Genomic DNA, 19,143 nt, shown 5'->3' on the forward strand with positions numbered 1-19,143 from the left:
CAGGTCAGTTTACTGTGACAGAGAGAAACCGTTAAAGACGCAATTGCATGACGTGATGATAGTTTGTCCCAAAGCTTGTCTACTCTTCTGCTACACACTCAAAAGTATGCACTTTTTCTTCACAAAAGTAGTACATGCTTTTAGGGCGTAGTATAAGAAGGCGAACTGAGACGCAGCATCAGTCTTTCAGGTTTCATTAATCTCAGTAAACTCTGTTCCGCCCCCTGCAGGAGAAAGAGAAGAAGTACATGCTGCAGGTGGACAATCTGAAGCTCAGAGACGTGGAGAAGGGCTTCATGTCCAGCAAACACATCTTCGCCCTGTTCAACACCGAGCAAAGGTCAGAGGTCATCCAGCACAACATGAAAAAGCCAACATGAAAAAAGTCTTACACACCCTGCTTAACTTTTGGAATGTGACGTAGTTTAGCCCTTCTTTTTTATCGCCTTTTTTTTCATATTGCATATTTTAGTAATTATCATAAATTAGGTATGATTCGAAAGCTTACGAACTCTAAATTCATCCTGTGAAAACTGTTTTAAAATTGGACGTTGCGTTACCATAGAACCGGTAATCTAAATTCTTTTTGCGGGCTCATCCCCTATTGGGCGGTTTCAAAATTTATTTTAACTACTTTATAAATCAAATCCTTTTCTAATCTTGACAAAACACATATTGTCGGAAAGGTCTGAGTCTCAAGGTTCCGTATTTTGTGATAGCAGTGATATTTGGACACAAATGTAGTAATTTGATACAGGAGAATGCATTAAAAAATAAACTACGGAATGTGTGCGTCACCCGGTGGCTATTTTTGGTATTACGCCTACACAAAATCTCATGTGAACTTACATTTTTGTGATATCAACTTCAAATTTGGAACACAACTTGGTGAGACATATGGCTTTGATTTTATAGTAATACATATTTTGTAAAAAAAAAAAAAAATTCTAAAATAAAATATTTAGTACAGTACATTTTTTAATTTACAGTAAATTCAAACTTCCACAACTTTTTCATAATTATATTTTTTAATCTGCTGTAATAATCTGCTGAGTGTCTTCCTTGAAACGAGACCAAAAGTAGGTCTATATTCCAAAAGTATTCTTGAATTACAGCCATTTAAGTTTGGATAGTGCATTTTCACGTCTGAAAAAGGGGGGTTACAGTTAAGGGGTTAAAAACTACTAGCTAAAAAAGCCTAACAATCAGAAGCCAAAGACTTGATAGGTAGATTTTTCTTATGTACCTGGAACCTAATTACCCATGGTGTCTCAAGTGAACACCCAAGTGTCGACACTTGATAATCTTTATACTCTTTATGCTCTGCGTCTTCAGTCGACAACCGGCTTTGAGTATCCTAACCCTAACTTGTTCCCCTAACTAACTTGCTGCGCAGGAATAATAACCGACGGTCTTCAGCAGTGGCGTAGCCACGAGGGGGCCTGGGTGGGCCTAGGCCCCCTCATTTATATGTCTGGCTCCCTCAGATTTCTGATGGCTTAAAATAAAATAATAAAAATAAGAAATTTTTGATGTGTTAGTCTAATTGATAGATTGATCAATCAAAATACTGCGCGGTAAAATGCGTCTGTTTTCAAACTTGATTTGCAAGTTGTGCCTACGCTGTCATCTTCGCGTGAGACTCACGGTGAGAGTTCATGCGGTGAATATGGCAGCGTTGTGCAAAGTACAATATTACGCACGAAAATATGAGCGAGAAGGAGAAAATAAGTCATCTACATCTGAGTTTGATTTAGCTTACTACAAGACGACAGCGAGTGAAGCGGCTAGGAGACAGAAACGCACATATTTCATCACAGAATAGCGGTGAGACTTCGACTCAGATCGGCACATTGCGCAATGACTTGTTTGCAATTAATGAAACGCCTTCACAACCAGTGATGACCACATTTCCTGTATAGCCTATCTGTTGTATATGAAGAGTTTGGTTTCAAAACGCGATAAATTCATTATGATTAATTTTGAGTAATAATGTGTTTTCTTTACCAAGAGAGTGGACAGATTAAAACCACTAGGCTATTTTTTGTTTTAAACTTTCACATAGCATATTTTAGGTTATAATAACAATTTCAAATCCATATTTTGATTTTCAAATATTTATTATAAAAAAGGATTAGTTTTCCCCCAAAATGCAATAAATTCATGACACCTTTTTTTTTTCTCCAAAATGCAATTAATCCATTGAATCACTATAAAAGTTTTTCATATTTTAACTGTTGAAATACACAACAAAGTAAGTTGATCCACATATGACAGCCTCTGAACTCGGTCAATACTAATCTTATATAGCCCTACAGGCACTGGACTAAAAATAGCCGACATTAAATCACCATCGAAATAGCCTACCTCCTGAACTTTTTTTTTTTTACGGCGATCAGCTGTAAAATGGCTTGGTCCTGCTCGGTTTTCGTTGACTTTGAGTAAAACAATTGAAAGTTTTTCAAAAGATCCCCTGGGTCAAAGTGTCAGCGTGACAGAAGTTTGATGCTGTCGTGTGAGAACAAGCAACAGTCGACATTTTTCCTCCTCCAGCGTGCCTCATCTTCTTAATCTCCTCAAGTAGCCTAAATTATTAGATTTCGATGGCTTACGTTTCTTCCCCACCGCAGAAACCACCACAGGGTCACCAATGCCGTCAAAATTATTATTATTATTTTTTGTGGATCACAAAGAAGAAGGAAAACTAGGATGCCGGGTTTATTCAAAGCGCTGCCGTTACGGTTTACAGAGCGTGGAATGGTGCGCTCACTGCGTGGATATCGCATTTTACGTAAAATTAAAAATGGACTTTTCAACACCGACCAGAACACAATACAGATTTTTGCGGGAACTAAAATAATAATGTAAAAGATAATAATCGCCGAGCTATGTCCTAGGCTGCTATAGCCTATATATATATATATATATATATTAGTTGCCCCCTCATTTTAAGATGGGCCCCCCCAAAAATAAAATTCTGGCTACGCCCCTGGTCTTCAGACAACACCTTCGAATGTGCTTTCATCACAGCCGGAGGATCTCAGACAAATTTCAGGGAGAATCCCACCAGCAAACAGCAATACAACAGTTTTTACAGAATAGGAGCATGATACATTACATCATTTCCCTACAGTTTGATTGGTTCTTCATAGGCAAACCCTTCTGTTACTAGGTAGAAGCAAACTCTATTTTCTTGATTACTTCATTGTTAATCACAAGGTTTGACATCTGTCTAGTTTCATTTCCCCTATTTGTTATTTATACACTCACAAACACTCAAAGTCACGAGTTTTCTTTTCGACCAAAGGGTTTGGAAACATTTAAGATTCAAAAGCATGTGAATGTTGTTCCTGCAGGAAAAATAAATGTTAGTTATGATTAATAACTAACATCTGATGCCTCTGGTTGCGCGACAGGAACGTGTATAAGGACTACCGTCAGCTGGAGCTGGCCTGCGAGAGTCAGGAGGACGTGGACGGGTGGAAGGCGTCGTTCCTGCGCGCCGGCGTTTACCCTGAGCGTGTGGTGGTTTGTGTTCATCTTTACTTCATCTTTTTACAACAAAGGGCCAAAAATCAAACTTAAAAAACTTGAAAAGTTGCATTATATTCAATTCAATTCACATTTATTTTTATAGCGCTCTTCACAACACACATCGTTTCATTGCAGCTTTACAGAAAATGCATGAGTCCATATTACAATTTATTGTATATTTCATTACTATACTCCTGTTGGTAATAGTGGTTTTTAAATTAATAATTTTAAATAATATTTGTTATTAAGCAAGAATGACTTATTTTTATTTAAATCGCCATGTTAATTTGCATCAATCATATATATATATATATAAAAAAACAATTGTATTGCAATATGCAAACAAACATGACAATAAAATATAAATGCAATTAAAAAAAATGCAAAAAAGCTACTTTATATATGATATATATTCAATTCAATTTATGCATTAGAAAATGCATGAGTCCACATTACAATTTAGAGTGATCTGTTATCAGAGGGAACTGTCTAAGTTATGTATTTCAGAAATGTACATTCACAAAATCACAGTTGGCTAAAAATGTATCAATTTAAACAATGTAAAAATTTTATGCAGATATAATGAGCTCATTGAAATAATGAACACTTGTTTGTTAACAAATGATTCTGACATTTAGAAAAATGCAGCATTGGTGCATGTTGATAGTTATATCAAACTTCTATATTAAATGTAAAGTGGTTAGCCTTGGTTCCCCTGATTTATGATTTCATAATTTTATGAAACATTAAGCAATCTGCTTAACTAATCCAGTTTTATTTTCAACGTTTAATGTTTTAGTTACTTTTTAAACACCAACTGGCATTTTAGAAAAATTAAATATTAAGAAACTAAATGAACATTTAAATTAATCCAAAAATAAATTATGTTTATAATGATATGAGATTTGAAAAAAAAAACAACAACAACAACACACATACACAATCTTATATCATATATATTATATTGTATTGTTAATACAGTAAATTAAAGTGTTCATTTTTTTAATTAAATTGTTAATAAAGTATATTGTATTATTAATACAGTAAAGTGTTAATAATTAAAATTAAAGTGTTAATTTTGCGTGAAAAATTGTATACGTGTTTTTTTTTTAAAAAATCAATTTTTTTATATATATTGTATTTAATTACGTCAAGCACTTTTCAAGTACCTCTTCACAAATATGGCTGTTTTCAAGGGTTTTCCAGGACTTTAAATTTTAAAAAGTCTAATTCGAGCCCTGATCAAAGGGCCCTAGTTTGGGCATCTGTGATCGACAGGATAAATGAAGATGTGCTTTTCTCTTTCTCTCACGCTGCTTCCCGTTGCATCACACTAGGAGAAGGAAAAGGTACAAGCATTTTATATTATGTCTGTATCTTTTGCATTTGCGTTGTGCATTTCCCCACATCTCTGTGCTTGTGTGTGTGTCTGTGTGTAGAGCGACGCCGGGGAAGAGAACGGTTCGGACGGTTTCATGCACTCCTTGGACCCTCAGCTGGAGCGGCAGGTGGAGACCATCCGAAACCTGGTGGACTCGTACATGAGCATCGTCAACAAGACTGTACGAGACCTGATGCCCAAGACCATCATGCATCTGATGATTAACAATGTAAGCAGCGTCAGAGGCTCGTCTGTGTTGAGCTGAAGCGCTCATGATGTTGGTCTATGGAAGCCTAGTGGTTAAATCTCATGAGTATCAGATATGATCCATCAGGCTTTTGATGAAGGTTTATTTGTTAGGGATGCGCGATATATCGGTCACAATATCGGTATCAGCCCGATAAGAAAATTTGGCCGATGTTATAAAGCAGATGCGCACTGTTCAACATGATGGTTTTGAATTGCTTGAAATATGATTGAAATCACTTCAAAAAGGAAAATACAGTTCAGTGCAACATGTGCAGCGCAAGTCTGTCATATCGGCTACATAACATTATCATGAGAACATCATCATAATTGTGTGTTTGAGACGTGGATTTTAATGGTGAGACTTTTGTTTTTGTAATCAGGCTCTCAAAAACTTTACACAAATTTGAATTTAGATTTATCGGTCAATCTATCGATGCAAATGCTTTCAAATATAAGAATTACCGATTATCGGTCAAAATATTCATATCGGTGCATCCCTAATATTTGTTCATCTCTCCGTCATCATTGTATTACATTGCATTTGCATTAGGCCTGTATGTTTTAAAACTACAGAGCTTTAATAAAAAAACCAAGCATTTAAATATCATCTTATTAAGACGCATTATTGGCCGATATAGAGTGACGACTGATATTTATATGCATTCTATGTTAAGTCTGATATACTGTTATAAAGATCTAAAAAATGTCATCTTACTTTCTGTCCAAATATCAGCATCTGCACCAAATTGCAAATAGTTTGGGCCTCTGAATAAAATTTAGCTGTTTCCCCCCCCCCTCCATATTCTCACTTTATGAGCCATAAAAGCCCGATATATCAAGTATGATACACAAAAAAATAGATATATTTTTTTATTTCCATACGTCAGGCTTTACGGGGTTAAAAGCCTGAAACACAGCTCACGCTATACTAAAAAACACTGATATTAATATTCTCTCTCTCTCTCTCTGTGTGTGTGTGTGTGTGTGCGTCAGATGAAAGAGTTCAACGCGGAGCTGGTTTACGGGTTTCTAAAAGCCTGATCCACACTAGGGCTGCACAATATCTTGAAATAATCAAAATATCGCAAATGTATATATCGCAATATGCATATGGCAACGGCTTGCAATAACTGGGGTCATGAACAAAAGACTGAATAACTTTTTACATTTGATTATTGAGTTTGTGTTGTTTAATAACCCTAATGTAGGATAACCTGAACCCCGAGGTTTACACTGATGCATTATCGTACTGCATTTCGAATATCGCATTATCGTACTGAGTTTTTCGCCCTACTCCACACTACACTAAAACAACACTGATATTAATCCTCTCTCTCTCTCTCTCTCTCTCTCAGACGAAGGAGTTCATCAACGCAGAGCTGCTGGCTCAGCTGTACTCGTGTGGAGACCAGAACACGCTGATGGAGGAGTCTGCGGATCAGGCGCAGCACCGAGACGAGATGCTCCGCATGTATCACGCTCTGAAAGAAGCGCTCCTGATCATCGGGGACATCAGCACCACCACCGTCACCACGGCCCTGCCTCCGCCCGTGGACGACTCCTGGCTGCAGGTGCAGCGCTCCGGCTCCGGGGGAAGGTGCGTACGGGGGAACACGGAGACAGCGAAGGGTTAATCCATGAGGAAATCACGTCTTTACTGGGGGATTTATTTTATTTATTTGACCTTTATTTAACCAGGAATATCTCTCTGAGATTAAAAATCTCTGGGATGAAAGCCTTGGGCATTCAATGTGTCATTCGCTGCACTGCCGCTCAGAAGTTTGGGATCAGTGCGATTTGTGTCTCTCATGCTCACCAAGGCTGCATTTATTTTATTTTAATAATTGTAAATTATTTATTAAAAATTAAAAATGATTTATTTTATTAAAAATAAAACCAAAAATAATAATAATAATATTGTGAAATATTATTACAATTTAAAATAATTGTTTTTTATTATAATTATATTTTTATTTTAAGTTTGGGATCGGTTTGAGCATCGACTTATGCTCGCCAAAACTGCATTTATTTGATTAAAAATACCAAAAAAAGTCTTCAGTGTCACATGATCCTTCAGAAATCATTCTAAAATGACGATTTGCTGCTTAAGAAACATTTATTATTGCTATCAATAAAATATTACATTTCAAATGAATGCTGTTCTTTTGAACTTTCTATTCATCAAAGAATCCTGAAAAAAAAAATTACTGAACTGTTTTCAACATTGATAGCAATAATAAATGTTTCTTGATCATCAAATCATCATATTAGAGTGATTTCTGAAGGATCATGTGACACTGAAGACTGGAGTAATGATGCTGAACATTCAGCTTTGATCACAGGAATAAATCACACTTTACTAGCCTTTATATTTACATAGAAAATAGTTATTTTTATTATATTTTAGTTATATTATAAATTGCAATAATATTTAACAATATTACAGTTTTTGTTGTTGTATTTTTAATCAAAATAATGCAGCCTTGGTGAGCAGAATAGACTCCTTTTAAAAACATTACAAATCCAATCCCAAACTTTTTAATGGCAGTGTAGGTATATTTTTACGTGCATTTTAGGATATCGCATATAAAAAAAAAAAAAAAAATGCTGGATGGAAATGCCAAGATGCTCATAAATGTGCATTAAAAAAAGCGTTTTTATCGAAAAAGACGACATGCGCATAATATATATAATCTATCATAGTGAATTTGCATGATTTTACTCATTCTATTTGGGTTAATGCTGGGCTCATTAATATTAGAGGACAGTTCAGGAAGGCCCCTGTGATGTCAGCAGGAACTCATTAATATTCATGAGTTAAGCTCAATGCCTGAAGCCTTACTTCAGTTCAAAACAAAATTACATTTAATAATACACCACTAATGCTCAGTTTCAGACTGGAACAGTAGTGCCACCTACTGGAGGCTGTGGAATTAACTTCTTGGCCACCACAGAATCCTTAGAGATGAGTACAATTATACATGTTTGTTTCTGTAGATTCACCAAAATTAAGAAAAGCTTATTAATAAGGCTGATTTCTTATTATTTTCTGCCTTTGTTGCTGTTCTTAAAGTCAACGTGAAACTGCCTTCAGAACACATATGATCTAACTTTTCAAATGTGATGTAAAACTTTTACATATTTAGTGGGAAATAAGTTAGGATCGACTTTTTGATAACTTGATAACTTTAATTAATAATAGAAATAATTATTGATAATTATTAAAAATAGCTTTCCTGTAGCTCAAACGGTAGAGCGATGGTGCTTGCAACGTCAAGGTCATGGGTTCGATTCCCAGGGAAAGCAAGAACTGATAAGAATGTAAATGTGAACCTTAAAATGTAATGCAAGTCACTTTGGATAAGTGTAAAAAAAAAAAAAAAATGTATCTGAAGAATTACGAACAATAAAACCAGAGACAATTATTAAGAACATAAATCAGGTCAGGGGCATCGCTTGTGAAATATTACTATAATATCTCAGACAATATTTCAAAAATCATATCAGCTGTTGAGAATCATGAATGAATCCCAAATGATCCACTCTTCTGTTCGAACCAGAACAAAAAGGTCTGCAATTGATTCCTTTTGATTCATTCGGAAAGTTCTCTTGAATCGTTTCCAGCGGTTTCTTACAATGAAATAGTATCAGGATAATTTATACGACAAAAGAAAAAGAGCGCCAGATAAAATGGAAATTTATCTACAATCTATTTTAGTAAACAAAACATAGAAATGTTTTTTATCCTTTTTATAAGTGGATCTTTATTACGCTTGTGAAGGACTATACCAAAGTAGACCTTTAGTAGAGTGAAAAAGTTACATTCAGCACCTTGCCTTTAGAATTTGCATATAATTGGAATTTTGCGAATATTTAAAGAAAGAAATTCAAATATGTTTTGTTTTTTTTGTAAGTAAAATCACTTCTGTAAATTTAATTTGATGCGGACACCAAAATGGTGACGTCTCGTCTTTGACCCAAACATGGTATTTTTATCTTTTACTAGAGTGAAAAAGTTGCATACCGCACCTTTAAGTATTGCCTTTAGAATTCGCATATAATTTGAATTTTGCGAATATTTAAGAAAGACATTCGAATTGAGCTTTTAAGCCAAATTTGACGGGCCTACTCTCAATATTTCTCCATTAGGTCTCCGGCCACCAGCCCGACCCCTCAGAGACGGGCTCCTCCTCCAGGACCCCCGGCACGCCCAGGCTCTCGTGGTTCGGCCCCGGGACCCCCCGCTGCCGGCGGACCCCCCGTTCCCTCGCGCCCGGGAGCCTCTCCGGACCCGTTCGCTGGACCCCCGCCTCAGGTCCCGTCCCGGCCTAACCGCGCACCGCCCGGCGTGCCCAGGTGAGACCGTCTGACTGCAGAAACTGCTGATGAAATAATGCATTTGTGCTGGAAACCAATAATAATGCGCTCAGATTTGAGGAGTGAGTGTTAAAGCTACAGTGTGTAATTTCTGCAGCACTAGTGCCACCTAATGGAAATGCAATCTGTTTGTTTTACATTGGTTTCCAACCAATAGGAGACGACCAATTCCATCTATGTCTGATACATTTGAAAATGACTTTTGTGTTTCAAAACACTATCCACACTGAATAACCTATTAGTGTTAATGATGAAATGTAATGAATAGGGATGTATCGATATGAACATTTTGGCAGAGACCGATAACTCTTTATATTTAAAAGCCGATAACCGATAAATTAGCCGATTTGCTAATTTGCATATTCATAGAACCGCATATACTATGAGTAAAATGTAATGAACAGAGATGCATCGATATGAACATTTTGGCAGAGACCGATAACTCTATATTTAAAAGCCGATAACCGATAAATTAGCCGATAAATCTAAATCCTCATTTGCTAATTTGCATATAGAACCGCATATAAATGAGGCAAGGGTGTCGAGTTACAGTACATTCAAGCTATTTTAAGGCATGGCGATTTTTTTTTTTCAAGGAAAAAACGTTTAAATGTGTATTCTTGATCAAAGATAAGTTTTAAGGTATAAAATGATTGACTACCGAGGGACTTTAACGATTAATCGTGCAGCTCTACTCACTTCTCTTCAAAAAGCTCAGTTTTCGACCGTCTCAGTGTGGACAAAAGGCCAAGACGTAGAGAAAAGATGCGTTTTCAAATGTATCCAGATTAGTGCAGACGTCGCCTCCGTCTGATGGTGCAGAAATGACAACATGAAACACTGTACATGAAACTTGATGCTCAGAAAAGACTAATGTTCTGCCGTCTAATAAGAACATCCGTTTGCTCTCAGCCGCGGATTGTGAGATTCTAGCCGGTGGAATAAGTGCAGTGGTGTGGGTGAGTTAACCGTGAGTTAACCGTTCACCATACCAACGTTTAAACGATAAGCAGTCGCAGTCTTACCATCACTAAAAATTCAACTCATTATTATTATGGTTATGGTTATCAAAGTGCCATCAAATCATACTGAGATGTCCACAGTCTGCCGCCAACTCTTATTATCGTTCAAACGTTTGATGCACAATGTGTTCTCAGTAGGGCTGGGTGATATAGATATATAAAAATATATAAAAGATTTGACATTTTTAATGTGCTTTCTTATTGGTCAAAGATTGTGTCATTAGACTAGTTTCATGTTCTTTTGTTGTCTCGTGACGCGCGAGTACGAGTGTGTTCAGTAGAGCTGATAAGTTCAATTCATTTCCATGAATCGGTTCAAATATTCAGATTCAGTGAATGATTAGTGTGGAAAGTGTTCACAGAAGTCTTTCCATGACATTATTCATAGATTAAAATGTTTTATCATGAATACACTAGCATTGAAAAGTTTGAGGTCGGTAAGATTTTAAAAAAAGTCTCTTCTGCTCACCAAAGCTGTATTTATTTGATCAGATATACAGCAAAAACAGTAATATTGTAAAATATTATAATTTAAAACAGATTACATTGTCTATGTAAATATATATATAGTAAAGTGTAATTTATTCCTGTGATCAAAGCTGAATTTTCACATGATCCTTCTTCAGAAATCATTCTGATATGATGATTTGATGCTCAAGAAACATTTATGATTATTATTAATGTTGTGCTGCTGTGATATTGTTGTGGAAACTTATTTATTTATTTATTTCTAGGATTCTTGATGAATTGAAAGTTTAAAAGAACAGCATTTGAGATCTTTTCTTACACTATAAATGTCTTTACTGTCATTTTTAAATGCGTCCCTTATGAATTAATGTATTTTATTTTATTCTTACCGTCCCCAAACTTTTGAGGGGTAGTTTATATACAAGTACGTATTGATGACAATTTTAAGATACAATTTCCCTGTATTTTACATCTTGCAAGTATTTTGAATCTTTCCTAAAATGGTTGTTTGAAATTATATAATCGAAAGGCTTATAAATATCAGGCTTTTTAATGCTTTAACTACTATATCACCCAGCTCTAATATTTAGCATCTCATCTATGAATGTGTCACTGAATGGACGTCTCGATCCCATCAGCACACGCATCTCACACACACACACACACACACACACACACACACACACACGCACGCTTCACTAACCGTCCAAAGGAAAGGTCATCATGAGGGATGGTTCTGCTCTCTTTCTTCTGTTTGTTTTACTTTGTGTCCATTGCTGAACTTTTGTCTTCTGTTGCGTGTGATTTGACTCGTTCTAACACTAACGCTTGCTTCCTGACAGCAACACACACACACTTTCCCAGCAGTCACTCACACACACCTTTCATTTGAACCCTAATTAAATCCTAAATGTAATGCCGAAGTCCCTAAGGAATGATTTGCCACGCTGAACTGCAAAACCTCTGACCCGAAAATCAGTTTTAATATTCATCATGATGATTGTGCACTGCAAAACATGCTTTTTTTACTTAGTATTTTTGTATTGTTTCCAGTCCAAAATCTAAAAATTCTTAAGATCAAGATGCATTTACTAGAGGAGTAAAATGCCATATGATATTATGTCTTGTTTTCTGGGGGAATAAATCAAAATTAAGAGAGTTGTTGCTTAAAAAAAGTTAATTTATCTGCCAATGGGGTCAGAAAAATAATGTTAATTTAAACAGAAACAAGATTATTTTTCTAATCCCATTAAGTCAAAAACTTAATTTTGATTTATTTCCCCAAATCCCCCCAAAAAATCATCTTGATTTAAGAATTTTTAGATATTTGGACTGGAAACAAGACACAAATACTAAGTAAGAAAAGCCTTTTTTGCCGTGTGACTGATTAAAACTCATAATTGGCTAAGTAACGAGTAAACGAGAGGTTTTGGACGTCAGTCTCTGGTTAGCTTGGATTGGAGAAGTGTTCATGTTTCTGTGTCTCCTCCATGTTAACTGTGTGTGTGTGTGTGTGTGTGTGTCGCACATCCTTCTCTTCCTCCTCCCCATCGCTCTGGCTCAATCCCTACTGCTGATATTGATTATTTTTCACAGAATTACAATCAGTGACCAATGAGGACTAACGCTTCTGGTACGTCTGTGGTTCTCTCGCCATTCCCCACTCCTGCATGGCCGACTGTCTCTGAGACCCTTCAACACACACAACACACAACACACACGCAGTCCAGAAATCATCTATTAATCTAAAATAACTTACTAATAAGCACAGCTATTAAAGCAGCACTCAGACAGCCAGTGTTCGTGATTGACAGTCGTTAGGATTCACGAAAATCTTCATAAGAATGTCTTCACAAAATATTATAAATAAGTGGCCCAATTATGCTTTTTCGAATATTACCTTTCATGCAGTGTGTGTAATATAGCAGCTGTTTGTGAATGTAAAACGTCTGCAAAGTTTTAAAGATCAAAGTGCACGACTTTAAACTTTAAAAGTTTTAAAGAATCGATTCTGAACGTCTGAAACGAGTCGTCAGTAATTCCACTCTCACTTCCTGTTACAGTGTAACTCATTTGCATAATGCCAGCCTGTGCTCTTGATTGGCTGACCAGCGTCTCTTTGCCCCGCCCTCAAACACTGCAGTTGTATCTGAGACTGGAAGAGTTTAGTTCGTGTTGTTCATGTGGAGAAAACGCTGTGAATCCACACTTCTAGAGAATGAGACTCACACATCGCTACTGTTCGTGTCACTGACGAAGAGCTGAGATTCAGATATAATAATGGACGTTTAATTTACTACACATGCTGTGAGCAGTCAACCAATCACAGCAGACTGAGCCGTCCGACCAATCAGAGCAGAGCTGGCTCTCAGGAAGGAGGAGTTTAGAGAAACTGAATCTTCGAATGAACCGTTTTCAGACTCTTTGAGAAATGAGGTGATGTGCACTGTATATTATGAGAAAATTTATGTTATTTGACCTTTGATTCAAGTAAATATATTGTAAAAGACCTCAAAACAAAATTAGGAACATTTAAAATAGCATAATAGGGGCACTTTAAATATATTTTTAATTTTGTTAATCTGTTAATTATTTAAATGAAATATATTTCATGTAGTCCTATTTATTTTATTCCTTTTCTCGGATCACAGAATCGCTTCGGGTGCGTGATGTGTGTGAGAATCCTCATGTTCTGTTGTTTATGCTGTTATAATTGCATATGTAAAGCTAAAGCCCTGGAAAAAAATGTGTCACAGACACTCATCTATTTTCATTTAATTTAATTTGACATTCTAATCTTAACGGTTAATGATCGACTGAGCTTCGGTTGTCGGTCAGGAAAATAATCTAAATGAACAAAATGCTCTCATTACAATCCTCCACCAGATTTACTATATGCTATGTTCACGATAACTTAAAAACTAGCATACACGAGCTGAGACGTGAGATTTGATCGTACGTCCATATTGATAAATGCCAAGTTTTGCGTTGTACGTTTTCTATCATACATTCGTTTCATAAATGAGACCCACTGCGTTTTAGTTTACAACCGAACATTGGTTTCACTTTAGAGAACGTGTGCGAATCACTAGTAGTAATATTATGTATTAGTTGTAGCTAGTGTTAAGGTTAAGGACATTCTTAAGAAGTATTTTTGGGAATAGCGAAATGTTTAAGAAACTGTTCTGTGAATCCGGCCCTGTATAGACAGGAGCAGATGCAGTAAAGTCAGTATATGGACAGGTAAACCACAGTCACACTCTTAAGAGACTTCGCCCTGCGTATAAACACATGCTTCAGCTCATTTGCAGATCATATGCACATGCACTTCTTGCCTTCTTCTCTGTGAAGGACAGACGGACTGGATCTCTGAGATGCCGAACATTCCCTCAGGATACGAGATGTCAGACGAAACTCATCCTTCTCTCGCACTTTGTAACACATCTTTCCCTCGCGGGTCAAAATGACCCGAAGCCCAAAAATTATAGTTTTTTTTTTTTTTTGGTCCAGAAAGCTTATTTTATTTCATTTTGATAATATTTTTTCTATTTTTTTTTTTACATTTTTTATTTACCTTTAAATTACTAGATTTGATCAATAAATAATAAATAGTGATTTAAACACATATTCCTCACATTCTTTCAACTTTCTTTTTCAACTTTTCACTTTTTCAACTCAAATTCAAAATCACTCACAATTTCATGCATAACCCTTTTAATTCAGCTCTAAATATCTTACATTGGGTGTCTTTGTCGACCTCTTGTGGAAAAATAATAATATAACATGATATTTCATGACTCTAGATGCCCTTATATCTCTATATGGAGCAAATGAGCTGATCCTCTGGGTCCTAAAGTCAGTTAACTTCAGTATGCATTCATGTAGACATTATAAAATCATTTTTCTGGTAAAGATTTAGCATTTTTAGTTTGAATTTGGAGCATTTTGAGGTTTTTCTATGTGTACTGAAGCATTCCTCGCATCCCATTCATTCCTAAGGGGGTCAAATTGACCCGCGAGTGAAGGATTTGTTACTTTTTTATTTTATTTCAAGCACAAAACTCCTCGAATTCATTCAAAAAATGGTTTTGTGTATTCATGGTTCAAGTGCGACAAAAGTCCAAAGGGTCTTGGACCTCAATTTTTAATGAGTTTCAGGTCAAAATGACCCGAGGGAAGGATGAGGGTTAAAATTTCTAAATCATCTAAATTACTGAGCATGAAAACCTTTCCAATAGCCAATCAAATCCTTGTCCAGCTTTGACGAACACATCTCGTGTGCTGATTGGTGATTTCGCCTCAGAACAGATTCTGTAATGTGCAAACATCACATCAGGTCTCTGAATGTGTGCATCAAGTTTTATTTGAGTTAATCAAGATCTGAAAAGCCTTTCCTTCTGCAGCCCCTCTGCACTAATTTTATTTTGATTTTACCATCATTTATGATCCCTCTTTCTAAAAAACACCTCAAGCATCCACTCAAACGCTACACATGTGACCTTTAGGGTGAAACTGAACAGTGGGGTCAAAGGTGAAGTGTCAGATGTCCATGTTGTGTGTCTCTTCATGGCATTTCATTCTGTCATGGCGTGGTCGCTGAATGCTGAAACATGTTTTAAAACTTGATCCTGTATGTTTTAAAACAATGTTCTTGACTGAATAACTTTAGTAGGGATTAATCTATTTAATTCAGACAAATAAATATGTCAGCTTGAAAGAATGAAGAATGTTGTATGCACGTTGTTATAAAGAATGCACATATTATTAATTAAAAATAAATATGTCTTGTTTATTTATGAGAGTGGTTTTATTTAATTTTAAGATAAATTAAAACATGTTATATGTCACAGCAGTTAAATAAATCTGGGTCAAACCTTAACATCATTGATATTAACAAGTTAATAGAGGTTTTCTCCAGGAGTACTACAGTATATCATAAGTTTGAACATTTTAGAGAAATGCTTAATTGATGCATTACAATTTAATTAAACCCATTAGATTTTAGTCGACTAAATCTACTGTATCTATCTGAAATCTTATGATATTTAGTCGACTAAAACTAGACTAAAACAGTTCAGATGATAAAAATATGGCTAAAATTAAGTGGCATTTTAGTTAAAAGACTATGACTACAACTAAATAAAAATTTGCTGTCAAAATTAACACTGATATTATAGGCCTATACAACTGTTATTAGTATTATTAATCAATTCATTTGTTTAATGCCAAAAATGGCATTTAGCTTTAAAAAAAAAAAAGTAATAACTAAAATATATTTAATAAACTATTATTAAATATTTATTACTAGAGATATTTGATTCACAACCGTAATCTTTGGCAAAACCATGAGATTAAATATTGTGAATGATGATGCGCTCAGTAATTTATTGTTTTATACTATTACGAACTCTAATAAAAGAAAAAAATTCAATATCTCAGTGCGAAATATTTTTACTTTCTCATGTGAACGAAATTTTTTTTGTCACCGACTGAATGTTTTCTGTGTGTGTGTGTGTGTGTGTGTGTGTGTGTGTGTGTGTTACTCATCCATCTTCTCTCTGTGTTCCCATGGCAGCCGACGACCCCCGGCATCACCTACACGACCCAACCGACCCACAGACTCCTCCCTCTTTGACTAGTAGCCCCTCCCATTCCCGTGACCGACAGCGAGGACACGCCCACCCAGCCAGAACTCCTCCCCCTCCTGCTCCTCATCACACACACTAATACACACAGTTCACCTGGACTGCACAACAACTCTCTACAACCCTCTGTCACAAGTTTAAGTTTTCATTTTGTGTAGGTCACGGATTTCAAACTCATTATATCTGTTCGTTAGGCCAAAGGTCTTCAGTCTTTTAGATGCAAGGGCCTCCAAATATGATCATCCTGGTGCGAAGTAGGGTTGTAACGGTATGAGATTTTCACGGTATGATAATCGTCTCAGAAAATATCACGGTTTCATGATATACGGTATTAAACAATCCTTATTATTATTTTAATCATCTGCTACAATGCCCCTTAAATTAATGAAAACAGATAGGGTTTTTTGGTTGAACATATGGTTTATTAAAACAAACTTTTTTAATGAAAAAAAAAAAACTTTTTTGTGTGAGTCTATCTTTTGGAAAAAATAAGAAAGAAAAAATAAATTCCCATTTGAACAAACATGTCTAATCAATTGAATTCATAAAACCTTAAATTATTTTTATTCTTAATTTATTAATTATTATTTAAGTTAATTATAAGATAGTAGAGTCTTATGAAATGTATTTTATTTCCTCAGAAATTCTGGGTAACTTGTCTGATATAATTTGTCTGGATTCTATGATTTAATACAAATATATTATTGAAAATGCAATCAGATGAAATGTAACAACTTTTGTTTGTCTGGATAGGGTTACTAAATTAAAACAGACACAAAACTATATTTCTTAATGTTTAAATAAACTTTATTATTGTTGTTGTTATAACTAAGCTATATTCTATTGTACAATAGTAACATTTCTTTAAGCTAAATCGAACTTTTATTTTGACAGGTTGTACTAAACACCTATGAGTTTCAGTCAGAGTGTATTTGATGATGATTCTTTTAAATAAAAGCAGAGCAGCTCTGGATATGTTCATGTGTTCACGTCCTCATATGAGTGAGACGGCAGACGCTTTAAACACCATGAGCGTCGTCACACATATTTGAGTATGTACTAGGCGAAATGGCGCTGCTCATTCACACAGAACAAGCAGAATATACAGGGTGGGCCATGTATATGGATACACCGTAATAACATGGGAATGGTTGGTGATATTAAAGTCCTGTTTGTGGCACATTAGTATATGTGAGGGCTCGGACATATCTTTATGCCTGTCGGACTCGGGTCGGGTTCGGTTACTGCTCTTTCGGACGCGTGCCGGGCTCGGACAGAAAAATTCGGCCCGATCCGCACTCTAAACCCATCTTCGAGGAAAATCCCGCGTTCGTTTTTCAGATAACAAAAGTATAACGTTACTTGTTTTCGGCGGGGGAAAACCATAGGGGAAAACGAGCGCACATTTAGTGGAGTCTAAGCAGTCAAGTGAAAAGAAGTTGCATATGCGCAGATGAGATCTGGTTTAATTTTTTTTTTTTCAAAACCGTGGATTGGCAAATATTTACGATATGATAATCGTACATGCCAATATCGTGATAAATCGTCATACCGGTATACCGTTACAACCCTAGTGCGAAGTTGTCCTAAAATTTAAAAGTCAGCAATATATTTTCATGTAAAAATACTGAATTTATACTGTTTATAATTTATTGTATGTATTATTTATTTATTTATTAAATCAATTAATTTATTACATTTATTTAGTTTGTTTAATTATATTTCTTATTATTTATTTATTTTACACTAGTTTGAAAACCCTTGTGTAGTGTTGGGTGAGTTACTCTAAAAATTAGCTTCTAATTACATCTTCACTAGTATAATTAGGTTACTTATTACTAATTACTTGCTCTAAAAAGTATAGCATTATTACTTATTACTTAATAAATCACATATCAACCTCGACGACCAGTTGAAAACAGACATGAAAACAGCTCTTAATTCTTTCAGATAAATCATATAAAATTGCAAAATTATTCTTGAACTGACCAATGTAAGAGACATGGTTACATTTAGAGCTGGGCGATTTTTTCCCCTAAAAAAATCTGCGATTTTTTTATAAAAAACTCGATTTACGATTCGATTCGATTTTTCTCCCCCCATTTAAAACAAAATAACTGTGAACTGTAAATATATTTTAAAAATATATATTTATTGTATTTAATTAAAGTGCATCAACATAAAATTGCAAAGGCAAACCCTTTCTCTAACTGAAAAGTCACTGTGCAGTCAGTGTGCAACAAAGATTGTTAAACATCCAAATTATTTATACTGTATTTGGATTGAGCTAATAAAACAACAAAAAATCCTGAAGTAACTCTTGCCTGGTTCAGATTACACGATTTTTTTGTCTGTTACCATAGTCACTGTCAGATTACACGATTTTGACTCCTAAAAATCTTGTCATGTCGTGGACAAGAAACATGTCAGACTACACATTGTTTTACGACCAGTCATCGCGAGCCGT

The 19,143-nt window shown here is 35.4% G+C and overlaps 1 protein-coding gene across 7 annotated transcripts in view; it reads left to right on the forward strand.

Annotated features, from left to right (window-relative positions):
* dnm1a (dynamin 1a) overlaps positions 1-17,159 on the forward strand; it is a gene marked incomplete at its 5' end in the record, with an annotated part of 119,745 nt that extends 102,586 nt beyond the window's left edge. For 2 of the 7 annotated variants that reach the window (XM_081366247.1, XM_081366245.1), the window contains 7 exons: positions 231-340; positions 3,417-3,528; positions 4,872-4,883; positions 4,974-5,144; positions 6,520-6,761; positions 9,314-9,520; positions 16,607-17,159. In XM_081366247.1, coding sequence (XP_081222373.1) covers positions 231-340; positions 3,417-3,528; positions 4,872-4,883; positions 4,974-5,144; positions 6,520-6,761; positions 9,314-9,520; positions 16,607-16,670 — 918 coding nt within the window. In that variant the 3' untranslated portion in view covers positions 16,671-17,159. The remainder of the gene's footprint in view (positions 1-230; positions 341-3,416; positions 3,529-4,871; positions 4,884-4,973; positions 5,145-6,519; positions 6,762-9,313; positions 9,521-16,606) is intronic. The other 5 variants (XM_081366243.1, XM_081366242.1, XM_081366246.1 and 2 more) reach the window with 3 other exon arrangements.
* Positions 17,160-19,143: the final 1,984 nt, after the last annotated feature.

The sequence above is a fragment of the Scardinius erythrophthalmus genome (assembly GCF_964197995.2).
Source record: "Scardinius erythrophthalmus genome assembly, chromosome: 5".
NCBI classification, from domain to species: domain Eukaryota; kingdom Metazoa; phylum Chordata; class Actinopteri; order Cypriniformes; family Leuciscidae; genus Scardinius; species Scardinius erythrophthalmus.